This window comes from Rhinoderma darwinii, unplaced genomic scaffold, assembly GCF_050947455.1.
Source record: "Rhinoderma darwinii isolate aRhiDar2 unplaced genomic scaffold, aRhiDar2.hap1 Scaffold_687, whole genome shotgun sequence".
Classification (NCBI taxonomy): Eukaryota; Metazoa; Chordata; class Amphibia; order Anura; family Rhinodermatidae; genus Rhinoderma; species Rhinoderma darwinii.
In genome coordinates, this window is record NW_027464246.1 from 29,024 (window position 1) to 47,387 (window position 18,364).

At 47.6% G+C, this 18,364-nt stretch overlaps 2 protein-coding genes across 3 annotated transcripts in view; one reads left to right on the forward strand and one right to left on the reverse strand.

Annotated features, from left to right (window-relative positions):
* Positions 1 to 18,364, forward strand: part of LOC142728725 (protein kinase C delta type-like) — a 154,383-nt gene that overhangs the window by 19,212 nt on the left and 116,807 nt on the right. Inside the window, exon 3 of the mRNA XM_075849111.1 lies at positions 8,682 to 8,773. The gene's annotated coding sequence lies outside the window, so the exon portion shown is untranslated. The remainder of the gene's footprint in view (positions 1 to 8,681; positions 8,774 to 18,364) is intronic.
* The window catches only part of LOC142728724 (protein kinase C delta type-like), a 36,180-nt gene continuing 27,708 nt past the window's right edge, over positions 9,893 to 18,364 (reverse strand). Inside the window, exons 1-3 of one of the 2 annotated variants that reach the window (XM_075849110.1) lie at positions 13,384 to 13,850; positions 11,689 to 12,218; positions 9,893 to 11,521 (exon numbers count right to left, since the gene is read on the reverse strand). In XM_075849110.1, coding sequence (XP_075705225.1) covers positions 10,963 to 11,521; positions 11,689 to 11,786 — 657 coding nt within the window. In that variant the 5' untranslated portion in view covers positions 11,787 to 12,218; positions 13,384 to 13,850 and the 3' untranslated portion in view covers positions 9,893 to 10,962. Of the gene's footprint in view, positions 11,522 to 11,688; positions 12,219 to 13,383; positions 13,851 to 18,364 lie in introns of those variants that run through there. The other variant, XM_075849109.1, reaches the window with a different exon arrangement.

Genomic DNA, 18,364 nt, shown 5'->3' on the forward strand with positions numbered 1-18,364 from the left:
CCCCCTCTGTAGATATCGCCATCCAGCACCCTCTGTAGATAACGCCATACAGATATGGGGTTGTGCTGTAGCTCCTTGCACCGCCGGGCAGCTGGGGTGCTGCTGTGAATGGGGTCATGTTGCAGCTCCTTGCACCGCCGGGCAGCTGGGGTGATGCTGTGAACGGGGTCGTGCTGCAGCTCCTTGCACTGCCGGGCAGCTGGGGTGCTGCTGTGAATGGGGTCGTGCTGCAGCTCCTTGCACCGCCGGGCAGCTGGGGGGATGCTGTGAACGGGGTCGTGCTGCAGCTCCTTGCACCGCCGGGCTGCTGGGATGCTGCTGTGAATGGGGTCATGTTGCAGCTCCTTGCACCGCCGGGCAGCTGGGGTGCTGCTGTGAATGGGGTCGTGCTGCAGCTTCTTGCACCGCTGGGCAGCTGGGGTGATGCTGTGAACGGGGTCGTGCTGCAGCTCCTTGCACCGCCGGGCAGCTGGGGTGATGCTGTGAATGGGGTCGTGCTGCAGCTCCTTGCACCGCCGGGCAGCTGGGGTGCTGGTGCGCAGGGAAACACAGTAAAGGGGACACAGGGTTATATCAGCACTGCGGCCCCTTCATTCTCTGGTCGGGGACCCAGAGGCTGGATCCCCATCAATCATAAAGTAATGGCATAGGCCATCGATCGAGTGGGGGGGGGGGGGTGCTCTTGTAAAATAACATACAATGTATGATCATACCCTTACCCCCACAAACATGGGCCTATAATCCCCCTCTTACAGTGTACAGGCCTAATACCACCCCCACATACAACTCCCATGTCACACAAAGCCTATATAGTCCCCAGCACACAGTATCCTCTCATCCCTCCCCCCCCCAATAAAGTGCAGAGCATCTGAAACAATGTCCCCCTACCTTCCCCCACAACACATGACCCTGCATCAGACATTCACCAGCCCACAGATGTGCAGCAGATTGTCCCAGTGTCTCCAGGATGCAGATAGGGCAGGGTCCTACATCCTCCTGCTGCTGGTGTTTTTCATTCATTGACAGGAAGCAGTGGATGTTATCAGGTTGACTCCCCCTCCACATACGCTGATGCAGCCAGAGAGCCCTCCCCCTCCATGTCCTGCAATGGTCAGTGTGAGGTCAGAGCTTCCCTTTTGCTGATTGGTGGAGCACTTGTCAGCTGACAGGCCCTTCTACCAATCACAGCTTCTGCTCAGTAAAAGAAGCTCTTATCTCCGTCTCTAGCAGCTGATTAGAGCATGAAGCAATGTCAGAGCGGCCCCCGAGCAGCTGCATGAGGCGTCTTACCCCGGAGCACTGTGCGGCTGGGGAGGAAGTGGAGAGCAGCTGCACGAGGCGTCTTACCCCGGAGAACTGTGCGGCTGGGGAGGAAGAGGAGAGCAGCTGCATAAGGCGTCTTACCCCGGAGCACTGTGCGGCTGGGGAGGAAGAGGAGAGCAGCTGCATGAGGAGTCTTACCCCGGAGCACTGTGCGGCCGGGGAGGAAGAGGAGAGCAGCTGCATGAGGCGTCTTACCCTGGAGCACTGTGCTGCTGGGGAGGAAGAGGAGAGCAGCTGCATGAGGTGTCTTACCCCGGAGCACTGTGCTGCTGGGTAGGAAGAGGAGAGCAGCTGCATGAGGAGTCTTACCCTGGAGCACTGTGTGGCTGGGGAGGAAGAGGAGAGCAGCTTCATGAGGCGTCTTACCCCGGATCACTGTGCGGCTGGGGAGGAAGAGAGCAGCTGCATGAGGTGTCTTACCCCGGAGCACTGTGCGGCTGGGGAGGAAGAGGAGAGCAGCTGCATGAGGCGTCTTACCACGGAGCACTGTGCGGCTGGGGAGGAAGAGGAGAGCAGCTGCATGAGGCGTCTTACCCCGGAGCACTGTGCTGCTGGGGAGGAAGAGGAGAGCAGCTGCATGAGGCGTCTTACCCCGGAGCACTGTGCGGCCGGGGAGGAAGAGGAGAGCAGCTGCATGAGGCGTCTTACCCCGGAGCACTGTGCGGCTGGGGAGGAAGAGGAGAGCAGCTGCATGAGGCGTCTTACCCCGGAGCACTGTGCGGCTGGAGAGGAAGAGGAGAGCAGCTGCATGAGGCGTCTTACCCCGGAGCACTGTGCTGCTGGGGAGGAAGAGGAGAGCATCTGCATGAGGCGTCTTACCCCGGGGGCTATATGGCACTGTCTAAAGGAGGGGGCTGCATAGCACTGTCTACAGGGGGGGCTGTATGGCACTATTTACAGGGGGGCCAAACCTACAAGGCCAGGCTGAAGGAGGGGGCGCCGCAGAGCAGCTGTATCAAAACAGATGATCGCTACTACAGCCACCCAGCATACAGGGATCAGCTGTTTTGATGGGGCTGCTCTTTGGCGCCCCCCTTCCGCTCAGGCTTTTCCATTCCCATGGAACCCCCATCCCCCCCCTCTCGCGGCACCGCTCCCCCGTCACCCCCCCTCGCGGGACTGACCACCCCTCTCGCGGCACCTCTCCCCCACGCCACTCGCGGCACCGACGCCACCCCTCCCACCCCTAACTTCTCCCTCTCCTGGCAGGCTATCAGGGAGGGAAAACACACAATTTTTTTTTTCTTAAATATATATATATTTCTTTTTATCTATGTATTATCTAGGGGTATAGTGAGCATTTTGAACCCACAGGTTTTTTTGCAGAAATTATTGGAATTAGGCCGTGAAAATTAAAATCTACATGTTTGCAAAGAAAATGTAGGTTTAGCTCATTTGTTTTCATTATCACAAGGACTAAAGGAGAAAAAGCACCCCAACATTTGTAGAGCAGTTTCTCTTGAGTAAGGCCCCATGCACACGAACGTAAAAACGCCCGTAATTACAGGCGGTAATTACGGGCCCATAGACTTCTATTGGCCATGGGTACCTTCCCGTTTGTTTACGGGAAGGTGTCCATGCCGTTTAAAAATATGGAACATGTCCTATTTCAGGCCGTAATTACGACACCGGCAGGCCCATAGAAGACTATGGGGCTCCCGTAATTACGGGTGGCTACGTGTGTGCACCCGTAATTACGGGAGCGTTGCTAGGCGACATCAGGGGATAGTCACTGTCCAGGGTGTTGAAAAAATTAACTGATCGGCAGTAACTCTTTCAGCACCCGGGACAGTGACTACCGCTTGGGTTAATAGTATTAAAAGTTAACTTACCCAGAACTCCCTGCTTCTTCCTCCATTCCGGCCTCCCGGGATGACGTTTCATCCCATGTGACCGCTGCAGCCAATCACAGGCCAATCACAGGCTGCAGTGGACAAAGGACCCGTATTTACGCCAGTAATTACGGGAGGAAAAAAATATGCTCGTGTGCATGGGGCCTAAAACAATACCCCACATGTGGTCATAAACGGCTGTTTGGACACACGGCAGGGCTTAGAAGGGAAAGAGCGCCATTTGGCTTTTGGAGCTCAAATTTAGCAGGAATGGTTTGCGAAGGCCACGTCGGATTTGCAAAGCCCCTGAGGAGAAAAAGCAGTGGAAACCCCCACAAGTGACCCCATTTTGGAAACTACACCCCATAAGGAAATGATCTAGGGGTATAGTGAGCATTTTGACGCCACAGGTTTTTTGCATAAATTATTGGAATTAGGTGGTGAAAATGAAAATCTATATGTTTGCAAAGAAAATGTAGGTTTAGCTAATTTGTTTTCATTCCCACATGACTAAAGGAGAAAAAGCACCCCAACATTTGTAGAGCAGTTCCTCCCGAGTAAAACAATACCCCACGTGTGGTCATAAACGGCTGTTTGAACACACGGCAGGGCTCAGAAAGGAAAGAGCGCCATTTGGAGTTCAAATTTAGCTGGAATGGTTTGCAGAGGCCATGTCACATTTGCAAAGCCCCTGAGTGGCCAAAACAGTTGAAACCCCCCAAAAGTTACTCCATTTGGGAAACTACACCCCTCAAGGAATTTATCTAGGGGTATAGTGAGCATTTAAAAAAAAATGTGTCATTTAAAAATCCATGGATGTGTGATAAACTTTGAAGCACTCCTTTATGCACAGGCCAGATATGTCGGGGCAGGTTTCACAATGATAAGTTGTGTCTCGTCTTCTCCCCCTTTTGTAACACACTTTGCACCTTTTTTGTCTCCTTCCCTTTTTACCAGTGGAGGGGATTCCTCCAGGAAAGTGTTGCCCTGGTACAATACGTGGACCATCGCTTCTAGAAGTACTGGGGCTCTCCCCTTCCTGGTCCCCAAATACAAGGGCCTTGATCAGCACCTCTTGAAAATTAAGGAATGTCCCTGTGTTTTCCGCATGGCACTGTACGGCTTCAGTACTTGATCAGAAAGATCACCCCCTCCCATGTACTTATTGTAGCCGAGGATGCAGTCTGGCTTGGGGGTCATTGTGGTGGTACCTTGGACAGGGACAGGGGTTCTGCCGCTACCGTGCATTGTGGTCAACATAAGGACGTCCCTCTTGTCCTTATACTTGTCCAGCAACATGTTCTCGCTATTTAGCGACCTGCTTTCTCCTTCTCTTAGGGGTTGCCCAATCAGATTTTTAGAGAGGCCTCTCTGGTTTTTGCGCACGGTGCCGCATGCTGCAGGACTTCTGGTGGAGAGGCAGTTAAATAGTGGGACGCTGGTATAGAAGTTATCCACGTAAAGGGGGTAACCCTGGTCCAGCAGTGGGTGCACCAAGTCCCACACTATTTTCCCACTAACCCCCAGGACAGGGGGGCATTCTGGGGGTTCTATCCTGGCGTCCTTCCCTTCATAAACCCTAAACCTGTAGGTGCACACTGAGCTGCTCCCGCACAGCTTCTACATTTTAATTCCATACCTCGCCCTCTTGCTTGGCAGGTATTGGCGGAAATTTAGTCTCCCCTTAAAATGTAAAAAGGACTCGTCTATTGCTATGTTCTTTTCGGGGGTGTACACTTCCTGAAATTTGGTGCAGAAATAATCAATCATTGGCCTGATCTTGAATAGGCGGTCGTATGTGGGGTCATCACGGGGCGGGCACTGTGCATTATCCTTATAATACAAAAATGTCAGAATTATTTCAAAACGTGCCCGGGTCATTGCCATGCGGTATAATGGGGTGCTGTATAAACTGTCCGCACTCCAGTATTGCCTAATCGCTGGCTTTTTTACTAGGCCCATATGTAGGACAAGGCCCCAAAATTTAATAATCTCCGCTGCCTCTATGGGGGTCCACCTAGCAAATGATGACGTGGGGTTTTGGGCTAAAAATTGCCGGGCGTATAAATTTGTCTGGGCTGCCATTAAATTAACAAAATCCTCAGAGAAAAAGAGCTTGAAATAGTCCATTTCTGTGAGGCCTACAGTCTCTAACCGAATTCCTGAGCTCCCTGTGAAATCCGGAATGTGAGGCTCATAATTATCAGGGGGTGGGTTCCACAGGGTATCACTCATTTGTGGGTTTGCCTCAGCTGATGTCCTGGGGCGTCTTTGCGGGGGTTCCTCATCACTGGATGAGGATGATGATGATGAGGAGGTCAATAGGAATGGGGCAATTTCCTCTTCTCCCGCGCTGGCTGATTCAGTGTCAGGACCAGGATGGCGGATGCCTCTTCTGCTGAATAGACCCATTGAGATGAATGGGACATTTTTATTAGGGGGGTATGTAGTGCTTCAACACGTGTAATACTCCATTTATATTTATAGAGGTGGTTGTGTATGTTGTGCTTTTACACGTGTATATGACATTTATAGGAAAACAAAAAGAACTATAAGAAAAATTTAGGAGAAAGAAATTGACTGTACGTTCAATATAGAACTGTGAAAAAACTTGAGCTACAACTGTGTCGCTGCGCTATCAAAAATGTAGTGACCGAACTTCAGTTACAAAAAAGCTGAATGTCCGTCAGTAAACAGACGCTGACGAGAAGCTGTAGATTTACTCAAACTGTATAAATAACATAGAGCTATAACTTCTGCTATATATTTATTTTACAAAACGGACATCAGTAAACGTCCGCTACTCTAACGCCCTAACGCTACCCTGCGTAAACAAATGACCACTGAGGCTGATTATTAGACTCAGCACTCAGTGGCCCCAGGGCGCACCCAAAAAAAAAGGTGCAGTAAAAAAAAGGCCACAAAATAAAAACCCTGCACCTATAATTGATCCGATCAGTGATGACGGTCACTGATCAGCGCTCAGCGGCACAGGAAGCACACAGTAAATTGGTGCGGGTAGAAAAAGATGAAAAAAACGTAGCGTCAAAAAAAATGACCACAGATGCTGATGAGTGATGGCGGTCACTGATCAGCACTCAGTGGCCGCAGGATGCACACAGGGAGGTGCAAAAAATAAAAAAAAGTCCTGTGCCAAATATTGGCGGTCAGTGATGGTGGTCACTGATCCACACTCAGCGGCCACAGGACGTAACAAGGGAAAGAGGGGGAGGGGGAAGGGTACAGGGATAAGAAGTTTAGGAAAAAAACAAGTGCTGCTAAAAAAAATAAATCAGCAGCAGCACAGATGATGATGACGAAGGTTCACTCTGCAGCAGGAAGCAGTCAGATGAAGACGTCACAGCAGGATGGCAGCACAGAAGGCCTCAGATTCGGTAAGTATGGCTCACAGATGGTCACACCAGCTCTGCTCACCGTTCCTAACCGGAATGAGGTGGGCAGAGCTGGTGGAGGGTGTTTCAAACACTCGCCATGGCTGCGATTGGTCAATCGGTGCAGACCAACCAATCGTAGCGATCGGGGGGATGGCATCCCTGCCACCTCGTCATCGCTACATGGCAGGGACTGGTGCTGTCCTAGGCAGCACCAATCACCACCATATCACTGTGCCCTGTGGCACAGTGATTGGTGAAAGCCGCAAACGGCCGCAATTGGCCGCTCTGAATTGACCGGCCAATTGCAGCGATCGCCGATGAGGGGCGGTTGAGCCACCCCCCTAGCCCTCGCGTAAAGATGGTCTGCTGTTATGAACAGCAGCCATCTTTACTTTGTAACTTTTATTTTTTCCACTGTAACCCCTTCTTCATTTGGCGTATGGATACGGCAATTTGCGGGAAGTCATGGCTTTCCATGACGTATCTATACGGCAAATGTCGGGAAGGGGTTAAACCACTAGCCGTGATCATATAAGCTACAGTGGCATCACCACGGGTATGCTAAAGCACCACGCCTCCCAGGGTCCGTCCCTTAGAGAAGCCCATGGATTTTTAATTGACATATTTTTTTAAATGCTCACTATACCCCTACTATACCCCTAGATAAATTCCTTGAGGGGTGTAGTTTCCCAAATGGAGTCACTTTTGGGGGGTTTCCACTGTTTTGGCCACTCAGGGGCTTTGCAAATGTGACATGGCCTCTGCAAACCATTCCAGCTAAATTTGAACTCCAAATGGCGCTCTTTCCCTTCTGAACCCTGCCGTGTGTCCAAACAGCCGTTTATGACCACGTGTGCCCCTGAACACTAGACTCTGGATATTATATATATACCACTGAACACCAGACTCTGCATACTATATGTACCACTGACCACCAGACTATGGATACTATATGTACCACTGACCACTAGACTCTGGATACTATATATACCACTGACCAGAAGACTCTGGATACTAAATGTACGACTGACCACCAGACTCTGGATACTATATATACCACTGACCACCAGACTCTGAATACTATATTTACTCACTGGCCACCAGACTGTGGATACTATATGTACCACTGACCACTAGACTCTGGATACTATATGTACCACTGACCACCAGACTCTGGATACTATATGTACCACTGACCACTAGACTCTGGATACTATATATACCACTGACCACAAGACTCTGGATACTAAATGTACGACTGACCACCAGACTCTGGATACTATATATACCACTGACCACCAGACTCTGAATACTATATTTACTCACTGGCCACCAGACTGTGGATACTATATGTACCACTGACCACTAGACTCTGGATACTATATGTACCACTGACCACCAGACTCTGGATACTATATGTACCACTGACCACTAGACTCTGGATACTATATATACCACTGACCACAAGACTCTGGATACTGAATGTACGACTGACCACCAGACTCTGGATACTATATATACCACTGACCACCAGACTCTGAATACTATATTTACTCACTGGCCACCAGACTGTGGATACTATATGTACCACTGACCACTAGTCTCTGGATATTATATGTACCACTGACTACTGGAAACCACATGTAAGTGGATAAGGGTTAGTTCACCACCACTGCATTAGGGATCGGAGGCGGCTGTATGACAATATGGACTAGTGATGAGGCCGGTCAGAGTTTGTGTTTAGTCAGTATTCACCTTAGTCGGCAGAGTCACAGGTGGAGTGAAACTCGTGGGATGATGGGGGTGATGGACGGCACATTGAGAGGCGTCATCCTCATGTTCCATTGGTGTCGGTGCTGCAGGTTTCTTCCAGCGACATAACATATATGATCCCCGTATGGTAAGTTCTTTCTTACGTTTTTTCCTATATGACATTTTATGGCCTGTCACATAAAGGTGAGGTACCCACCAGGGCCGTATTTACCATTAGATACCTGCGGGCACCAGATCACTGTAGTACTACCGGTAATGAATCCTCTTCCTGTGTGTTTTCCGATTTTATGTAACTAAAGCTTAATCGCTGTATAAATGAAAAGTTCTACAACTTCCTAATCTACTTTATGTTTCTTAGCTGAGAGCAGGACTAGCGATGTACAGGTTCACTGCATCTGAATGTGAGCAAGAGTGTCCTCATTCACTGACAGCAAACAGATCTTGAAAATGGTGAGTAATTGAAACATAAATGATATTATAAAGTTGTAGAACTTCTCATGTATACAGGAATAAAGTATTTATTATATGGGGGCATGGCTGTAAATATGCCCCCGGATATGACGACTCCTTGTATAGACCAGTCCTATTGGATCTCTCGGTGTGGACGTCTCTGCAGGGGATTTTTCTTCTTCATGAATGTTGATCTCTGGTGTGAAGGATCTGGTAACAGGAGCATCCATGAGGTGAGGGCCCTGACTGTAGGGGGCAGCATTGTAGCCGATCCTCCATCCCACACTGTGCCCCATTCAGTGTATCCCGTTTAGATAATCCTCCACAATCTAAATAGCCTGTACTTCAGCTCTCTCCTGCACTGATACATTGTAACAAACTCTCACTTATCATTATATAACCAATAAAGCTGTTTTCTGGTTTGGAAACCCCATTTTCAAATGCCCTATTAGGGAATTTTGGGGTAATAGTGTGGGTTCCCCCGTTCAGGACCCTGATTAATTATCCAGAATGGAGAGGGGCTACAAACATCATCTCCTGCTCAGGAGGATCATCACATCCATGTATTACATGCACAGCCCGGTGATTATAGAACTGTGTAATACTTTAATTCCCCTTTAGAGATGCTGTAGGGAAATTAAACTCTTGCAGCAAGTTCCCCCACAGATTACTGGACCCCTCTAGCAAAACGGTATTTTAAAAACCGGACAACCCCTGTAAGGCTCTGTTCACACCACATTTGGGCTTTAAATCTGACATACTTCTGACATGTCATAGTGACATAGTGACACGTCAGAAGATTGGATTGGTGGGGGTCCGAGCACTGAGACCCCCACCAATCACTAGAATGAAGCAGCTGAAGCCCCCGTGTGAGCGCTCAGTCGCTTCGTGTTTGTTCGGCTTTTTCCAGAAATAAATGTATCGGTGAACGGACTCAATAGAAAGTCTATGAGCCGATACATTTTTCCGGAAAAAGCTGAACAGACAGGAAGCGGCTGAGCGCTCACACGAGACCTTCAGCTGCTTCGTTCTAGTGATTGGTGGGGGTCTCAGAGCTCGGACAACATAAACTACACAGAAGTCCAATGGGAATAAAAACAAGCACAAAGATGTAGGGGGTAAAAGGAAAGTTTTATTTACAGATAAGGGAAGGTTATATTTTATTATTAGGAGATTATTCTAGAAGTATTAAGACTACTATTATTATATACTGTGTATATGTATGTGTCATCTATTTATCTATTATACTAAACCTATCTAAAGGCCGTGTTGATCCAGAGGAAGGCGAAAACCCCCTGTGAGGAATGAGCCAATTGTCCTCATATTAGGGGGGGAAATTCCTTCCTGACCCCAAATATGGCGATCGGCATAAATCCCAGGATCAAAGGCTGAAGTGTAACGTGTAATATGGGGAAAGACTAGGGGAAAATTATTCATTTTTTATATTATTATTTTTAATGAACTGCTGTATTTATTTATGTGTAAACTATAAATTGTATTAAATTAAGATTTTTTTTAAATTATTTTCTATATTTATATTATGTCACTTATGTGTGTTACTACTTATTACTCTATCATCCTAAACCTATTTAAGGCCGTGTTGATCAAGAGGAAGGCGAAAACCCCCTGTGAGGAATGAGCCAATTGTCCTCATATTAAGGGGGGAAAATTCCTTCCTGACCCCAAATATGGCGATCAGAATAATCCCAGGATCAAAGGCTAAAGTCTAATCTAAATGTACTATGTGTCTATATGCGGGTGTCTATACTTATCATGTAGTGTGGTGTCTATACTTATTATATAGTGGGGTGATGTGAGTGATGTGGGTGATGTGGGTGATGTGGGTGCATTACTTACCTGGCCTGTGCTGAGGTGAGATCAGGTATAATGGCCGCTCCGGCCCCAGGACTACAACATGCGGCTATTATTCCTGATCTCCCCAGATGGAAACTAAGCACAGGCCGCTCCTGGGGGGTGTAGAGGATCTTCAGGCTGGAGTGATGTCAGATGCCTGCCCGGGATTGGAGGATGGCAAGTCAAGGCTCTGGTGCAGCAGCAAGATGGCAGAGGTGTGGCATGAAGATGGTAAGGAGAGAGATGATGGTCTGGGCAGCCGAGGTAACATACAGCAGCAGAGACTTGAGGCGCGGGTCAGGAGGCATGAAGTTCTGGGCCCTTGTCCTGAGATCTTATTGGTTCCAGCTTGGTGACATGAAGCTGAACCCGGCCAAGGGGTGAAGGGCTTTGTTATTCTCTGGCCACTTCAGATGTTGGTTCTCCAGAACGGGCACAAATGGTGTAAATGGTGGCTGTGCCCTCCTCTCCTGCAGTTCCTCCCAGCCGATGGTGGAGAAGAATGGATGCTCTCTGATGTTCCCGCACACACCGAGGCGCCTCTTAGAATTTTTACGGACCAGTCTCTTGGTCAGATGTTTCACGTCAGGATTAAGCCAAGTTGGAAATTTAGGCTTCGCGGTGGTGATGGCTTTGATAGCCATTTGCCTGACGGGGCCGTTGTAAAATGGGGAGCGTCCTGCTGCCATCCTGGACACCACAATCCCCAGGCTCCACCAGTCAACTGCGGTGCCGTATTTTTTTCTAAGAAGCACCTCGGGGGCCATGTAATGCAACGTTCCCGTCACTCCACGGATCTTATTGGAGGCGGTGACGCCATCTTGGGCCAATCCCAGGTCGATGATACGGACGTGGCCATCTGCATCCAACATTATATTCTCCGGCTTTAGATCTCTGCAAAGAAATAAGACGAGAGAATGACAAATCCGCCCAGTGATCCAGGAGACGGGGGATGGGTCATTTCACCACCAAGCAGAATAGCCATTCAGGAGTGTAGGAAAGCTGGGTGCACTGTTTCCAGCATGTAAAGGAGAATGAAAGAAGGGGGAAGTTCTGCTTACCGGTGGACGATGTTGTGTCCATGGAGGAACTGGAGGCCACATATCATCTCTGCTGTGTAGAATCTGATGGGGAGAACAGAGCGGAGTCTCAATGTCATGAAATCTTCCTCTATCAATTCCCTAATATCATGTTATGATGGAGTGTGTGCGGTCTCTAGCAGAGAGGAGGCGCTGATTATGGCAGCCTGTATTCTGCATTCTCTGTATTATCCTTCATCTGACCTCCCCCCTCATCTTTTCTTCTTTCCACCCCCCTAAGTCTCCTGATTATTTACTCGCCTTACGTTGCCGATGTTCAAGCAGCCGCACATCCTGATCAAAGCCTCCAGGCTGCCACCGGACAGATACTCCGTGATAAAAAATGCCCGCTCCTCAGATTGATGTGCGGCATAGAGGTGGCATAGGAACGGGCAGTGTCTGGCCGCTAGGAGTATCCGCCGCTCTCTCATAATTTCGTCCGTATTGTCCCGTTTGGTGATCATTTTTACGGCCATGTAGGTGTTTCGGCCGGGGACTGATGCCAGGACCACCTGAGGAAAACAAATGGAGATTCCTCATGAGAAGAAGAAGGAACAGGGGTGGACAGAGAGGTGGGTCAGTCGGGTAGTGCCCAGGACTCTACAGCAGAACAAAGCTGAGCTCCCAGCATAATGCAGTGTCTGCTGTTGGGTCCTGTATGGAGAGGTCTTCACGCCTTACCCACATTTGACATAATTATCTTAGTTGGTGGGGGTAGTATGGAGCAGGATCATACGCTATAATAGCGACCGTGGCATCTAAACAGTTAAATAGAGGTAAGCTCCCGCTGTCACCCCATCACCCCTACCCGCAGCGCGATCACAGTGTGTAGATAGTTGTCATGGCAGCCAGGGGGCCTAATGGAGACCCCAAGGTCTGCCAACTTGGTCCTCCTACTAAGCTTAATAGGGGGAGGCTAAAAGAACAATTCAAGCGATACATAAATATTGCAGTCAAAATAAATAAATAAACTTTTTTCTGTTTCGTTTTGTTTAGCTCCTCGAAAAATGGAATAAAAAGTTAAAAAGTGATTAAAAGTTTTATGTAACCCAAAATAGTACCAATAAACAGTACAGCTCGCCCCACAAAAAAGAAGTCCTCACACCGCCCCATCAACAGGAAAATAAAAAAAATTCGGGGTTTCAGAATATGGAGACACACCAAATTAATTTCTTTACAAATTGTTTTTATTGGATAAAAAGTATAAAAAATAAACCAATATAATTTTGGTATCCCCGTTATTGTACTGACCCGCAGAATAAAGGTAACGTGTCATTTTTACCACTTAGTTAACACCATAAAAGCCAAATTATTAAACCAATGGAGGAATTGCTGTTTTTTTTTTTTTTGCTATTTCACCTAAAAAAAAACAGCCTTTTACAATGTTCCCAGTAAATGATATGGAACATTGAATGGAGCCATTAAAAACGACAACTCGTGCCCCCAAAAATCAAAATCTCTCATATGTCGACAGAAAAATACTAAAATGAAAAACTAAAGTAGTGGTTATGGGGGCAGGAATACTTCTGGATGTCCTATTAGGCATCCCATAGGAGAACACTACACCCATCATCCATCTAGCATAACATGGTGACAACAGAGAACAATTGATGGAGATAAAAGGTCAACTTTAGGTTTACCACCCTATAAAATGAAATATTTAGATATTCTACTCACTTTGCCAAAGCTGCCCCTACCCAGGACCTGGTGGATGGTGAAGCGGCTGATGGTAAGCCTGGCATAGGGGCTGGATGTTCCAGGGTCTTGGCTGCTCCCAGGTCTTGGCTCCTCATCCTCCAATCCTCTGTCCTTGGCTCCTCTCCTCTTCTTCGTCATCTTCTTGAATCCGGTGACGCTGTCCTCCTCCCTCTTCCTCTTCTCCTCTTCTCGCTTCTCTTCGTCTTCTCCATGTCCATTGGACGCCATTTTCACCAATATCGTCCTACCTGTAGACTTCAGTCCGATCGCTGCCGTCGACAGTTGAAAGTAAACGGCAGTTGGTCGTGTGCAGGTCACGTGATGTCAGAGGTCATGGAATCCTCAGGTGGCACCTGCCTGGCAGTAACCTGCTCTGCTATGTCTGATGTGGGCATCATGAGTGCCAGTCTAGTGTCCAGAGCTGTGTTTCCCAACCAGGGTTTCTTATGGCCTGGTCAGGGGTCTGCAGAACACAGTAGCAATACATGCCACTCCTACAGTAGAGATAAACAACGGTTATTTGCTCAGGTTATTGGCAAAACCCTTTTCATCCACAATATAGAATCTGGGTTTATATTTAGGGGTCTGTATTTATTTAGGGGTCTGGTCTGGGGTCTGTATTTATTTAGGGGTCTGGGGTCTGTATTTATTTAGGGGTCTAGTCTGGGGTCTGTATTTATTTAGGAGACTGGTATGTGGTCTCCATTGATTAGGGGTCTGGTCTGGGGTCTGCATTTATTTAGGGGCCTGGTCTGGGGTCTGTATTTATTCAGGGGTCTGGTCTGGGGTCTGTATTTATTTAGGGGTCTGGTCTGGGGTCTGTATTTATTTAGGGGTCTGGTCTGGGGGTCTGCATTTTTTTAGGGGTCTTTTCTGGGGTCTGTATTTATTTAGGGGTGTGGTCTGGGGACTGCATTTATTTAGGGGTCTAGTCTTGGGTCTGTATTTAGGTGTCCGGTCTGGGGTCTGTATTTATTTAGGGGTCCGTTCTGGGGTCTGTATTTAGGGGTTTGGTCTGGGGTCTGTATTTATTTAGGGGTCTGGTCAGGGGTCTGTAATTATTTAGTGGTCTGGTCTGTGGCCTGCATTGATTTAGGGGTCTGGTCTGGGGTCTGTATTTATTTAGTAGTCTAGTCTGTATTTATTTAGGGAAGTGGTCTGGGGTCTGTATTTATTTAGGGGTCGGGTCTGGGGTCTGTAGTTATTTAGGGGTCTGGTCTGGGGTCTGTATTTAGTTAGGGGTCTATTTATTTAGGGGTCCAGTCTGTGGTCTGTATTTATTTATGGGTCTGGTCTGGGGTCTGTAATTATTTAGGGGTCTGGTCTGGGGTCTGTAATTATTTAGGGGTCTGGTCAGGGGTCTGTAATTATTTAGTGGTCTGGTCTGTGGCCTGCATTAATTTAGGGGTCTGGTCTGGGGTCTGTATTTATTTAGTAGTCTAGTCTAGGGTCTGTATTTATTTAGTGGTCCGGTCTGGGGTCAGCATTTATTTAGGGGTCTGGTCTGGGGTCTGCATTTATTTAGGGTTCTAGTCTGGGGTCTATTTATTTAGGGGTCCAGTCTGGGGTCTGTATTTAGGGGTCTGGTCTGGGGTCTGTATTTATTTAGGGGTCTGGTCTGTGATCTGTATTTATTTAGGGAAGTGGTCTGGGGTCTGTATTTATTTAGGGGTCGGGTCTGGGGTCTGTAGTTATTTAGGGGTCTGGTCTGGGGTCTGTATTTAGTTAGGGGTCTATTTATTTAGGGGTCCAGTCTGTGGTCTGTATTTATTTATGGGTCTGGTCTGGGGTCTGTAATTATTTAGGGGTCTGGTCTGGGGTCTGTAATTATTTAGGGGTCTGGTCTGGGGTCTGTATTTATTTAGGGGTTTGGTCTGGGGTCTGCATTTATTTAGGGGTCTGGTCTGGGATCTGTATTTATTAAGGGGTCTGATCTGGGGTCTGTATTTATTTAGGTGTCTGGTCTGGGGTCTGCATTTATTTAGTGCTCTAGTCTTGGGTCTGTATTTATTTAGGCGTCCGGTACATGGTCTGCATTAATTTGGGGGTCCAGTCTGGGGTCTGCATTTATTTAGGGGTCCGGTCAGGGGTCTGAATTTATTTAGGCGTCTGGTCTGGAGTCTGTAATTATTTGGGGGTCTGGTCTGTGGTCTGTAATTATTTAGGCGTCTGGTCTGGAGTCTGTAATTATTTGGGGGTCTGGTCTGGGGTCTGCATTTATTTAGTGCTCTAGTCTTGGGTCTGTATTTATTTAGGCGTCCGGTACATGGTCTGCATTAATTTGGGGGTCTGGTCTGGGGTCTGTATTTATTTAGGGGTCCAGTCTGGGGTCTGCATTTATTTAGGGGTCCGGTCAGGGGTCTGTATTTATTTAGGGGTCTGGTCTGGGGTCTGTATTTATTTAGGGGTCTGGTGTGGGGTCTGTATTTATTTAGGGGACTGGTCTGTGGTCTCCATTGATATAGGGGTCTGGTCTGGGGTCTGCATTTATTTAGGTGTCTGGTCTGGGGTCTGTATTTATTTAGGGGTCTGGTCTGGGGTCTGTATTTATTTATGGGTTTGTTCTGGGGTCTGTATTTATTTAGGGATCTAGTCTGTGGTCTGTATTTATTTAGTGGTCTAGTCTGGGGTCTGTATTCATTTAGGGTTCCGGTCTGGGGTCTGAATTAATTTGGGGGTCTGGTCTGGGGTCTGTTTTTATTTAGGGGTCTGGTCTAGGGTCTGCATTTATTTATGGGTCTAGTCTGTGGTCTGTATTTATTTAGGGATCTAGTCTGTGGTCTGTATTTATTTAGTGGTCTAGTCTGGGGTCTGTATTCATTTAGGGTTCCGGTCTGGGGTCTGAATTAATTTGGGGGTCTGGTCTGGGGTCTGTTTTTATTTAGGGGTCTGGTCTAGGGTCTGCATTTATTTATGGGTCTAGTCTGTGGTCTGTATTTATTTAGGGATCTAGTCTGTGGTCTGTATTTATTTAGTGGTCTAGTCTGGGGTCTGTATTCATTTAGGGTTCCGGTCTGGGGTCTGAATTAATTTGGGGGTCTGGTCTGGGGTCTGTATTTATTTAGGGGTCTGGTCTGAGTTCTGTATTCTTTTAGTACTCTTTTCCTGGGTCTGTATTTATTTAGGGGTCTGGTCTAGGGTCTGCATTTATTTAGGGGTCCGGTCTGGGGTCTGCATTAATTTGGGGGTCTGGTCTGGGGTCTGTATTTATTTAGGGGTCTGGTCTAGGGTCTGCATTGATTTAGGGGTCTGGTACATGGTCTGCATTAATTTAGGGGTCCAGTCTGGGGTTTGTATTTATTTAGGGGTCCGGTCTGGGGTCTGAATTTATTTAGGCGTCTGGTCTGGGGTCTGTAATTATTTAGGGGTCTGTATTCATTTAGGGGTCTGGTCTGGGGTCTGTATTTATTTAGGAGTCTGGTCTGGGGTCTGCATTCATTTAGGAGTCTGGTCTGGGGTCTGTATTTATTTAGGAGTCTAGTCTGGGGTCTGTATTTATTTAGGCGTCAGGTACGTGGTCTGCATTAATTTGGGGGTCTGGTCTGGGGTCTGTATTTATTAAGGGGTCTAGTCTGGGGTCTGTTTTTATTTAGGGGTCTGGTCTGGGGTCTGAATTTATTTAGGGGTCTGGTCTGAAGTCATTAAATATTTAGGGGTCTGTGGTCTGCATTGATTTAGGGGTCTTGTCTGGGGTCTGTATTCATTTAGGGGTCTGGTCTTGGGTCTGTATTTATTTAGTGGACCGGTCTAGGGTCTGCATTTATTTAGGGATCTAGTCTGGGGTCTGCATTCATTTAGGGGTCTACTCTGGGCTCTGCATTTATTTAGGGGTGTGGTCTGGGGTCTGTATTTATTTAGGGGTCCGGTCTGGGGTCTGCATTAATTTGGGGGTCTGGTCTGGGGTCTGTATTTATTTAGGGGTCTGGTCTAGGGTCTGCATTGATTTAGGGGTCTGGTACATGGTCTGCATTAATTTAGGGGTCCAGTCTGGGGTTTGTATTTATTTAGGGGTCCGGTCTGGGGTCTGAATTTATTTAGGCGTCTGGTCTGGGGTCTGTAATTATTTAGGGGTCTGTATTCATTTAGGGGTCTGGTCTGGGGTCTGTATTTATTTAGGAGTCTGGTCTGGGGTCTGCATTCATTTAGGAGTCTGGTCTGGGGTCTGTATTTATTTAGGAGTCTAGTCTGGGGTCTGTATTTATTTAGGCGTTCGGTCTGGGGTCTGTAATTATTTAGGGGTCTGTATTCATTTAGGTGTCTGGTCTGGGGTCTGTATTTATTTAGGAGTCTGGTCTGGGGTCTGCATTCATTTAGGAGTCTGGTCTGGGGTCTGAATTTATTTAGGGGTCTGGTCTGGGGTCTGTATTTATTTAGGGGTCTGGTTTGGGGTCTTTATTCATTTAGGGGTCTAGTCTTGGGTCTGTATTTATTTAGGGGTCTGGTCTGTAGTCTGCATTAATTTTATGGGTCTGGTTTGGGGTCTGTATTCATTTAGGGGTTCAGTCTGTGGTCTGTATTTATTTAGGAGTCTGGTCTGGGGTCTGTATTCATTTAGTGCTCTAGTCTTGGGGCTGTATTTATTAAGGGGTCTGGTCTAGGGTCTGCATTTATTAAGTGGTCTAGTCTGGGTTCTGTATTTATTTAGGGGTCCGCATTTATTTAGGGGTCTGGTCCATGGTCTATTTATTTAGTGGTCTGGTCTGGGGTCTGCATTTATTTAGGGGTCTAGTCTGGGGTCTAATTTATTTAGGGGTCTGTTCTGGGGTCTGTATTCATTACGGGTCTAGTCTGTGGTCTGCATTCATTTAGGGGTGTGCTCTGGGGTCTGTATTTATTTAGGGGTCTGGTTTGGGTTCTGTATTCATTTAGTGCTCTAGTCTTGGGTCTGTATTTATTTAGGGATCTTGTCTGGGGTCTGTATTTAGGTGTCGGGTCTAAGGACTGCATATATTTAGGGGTG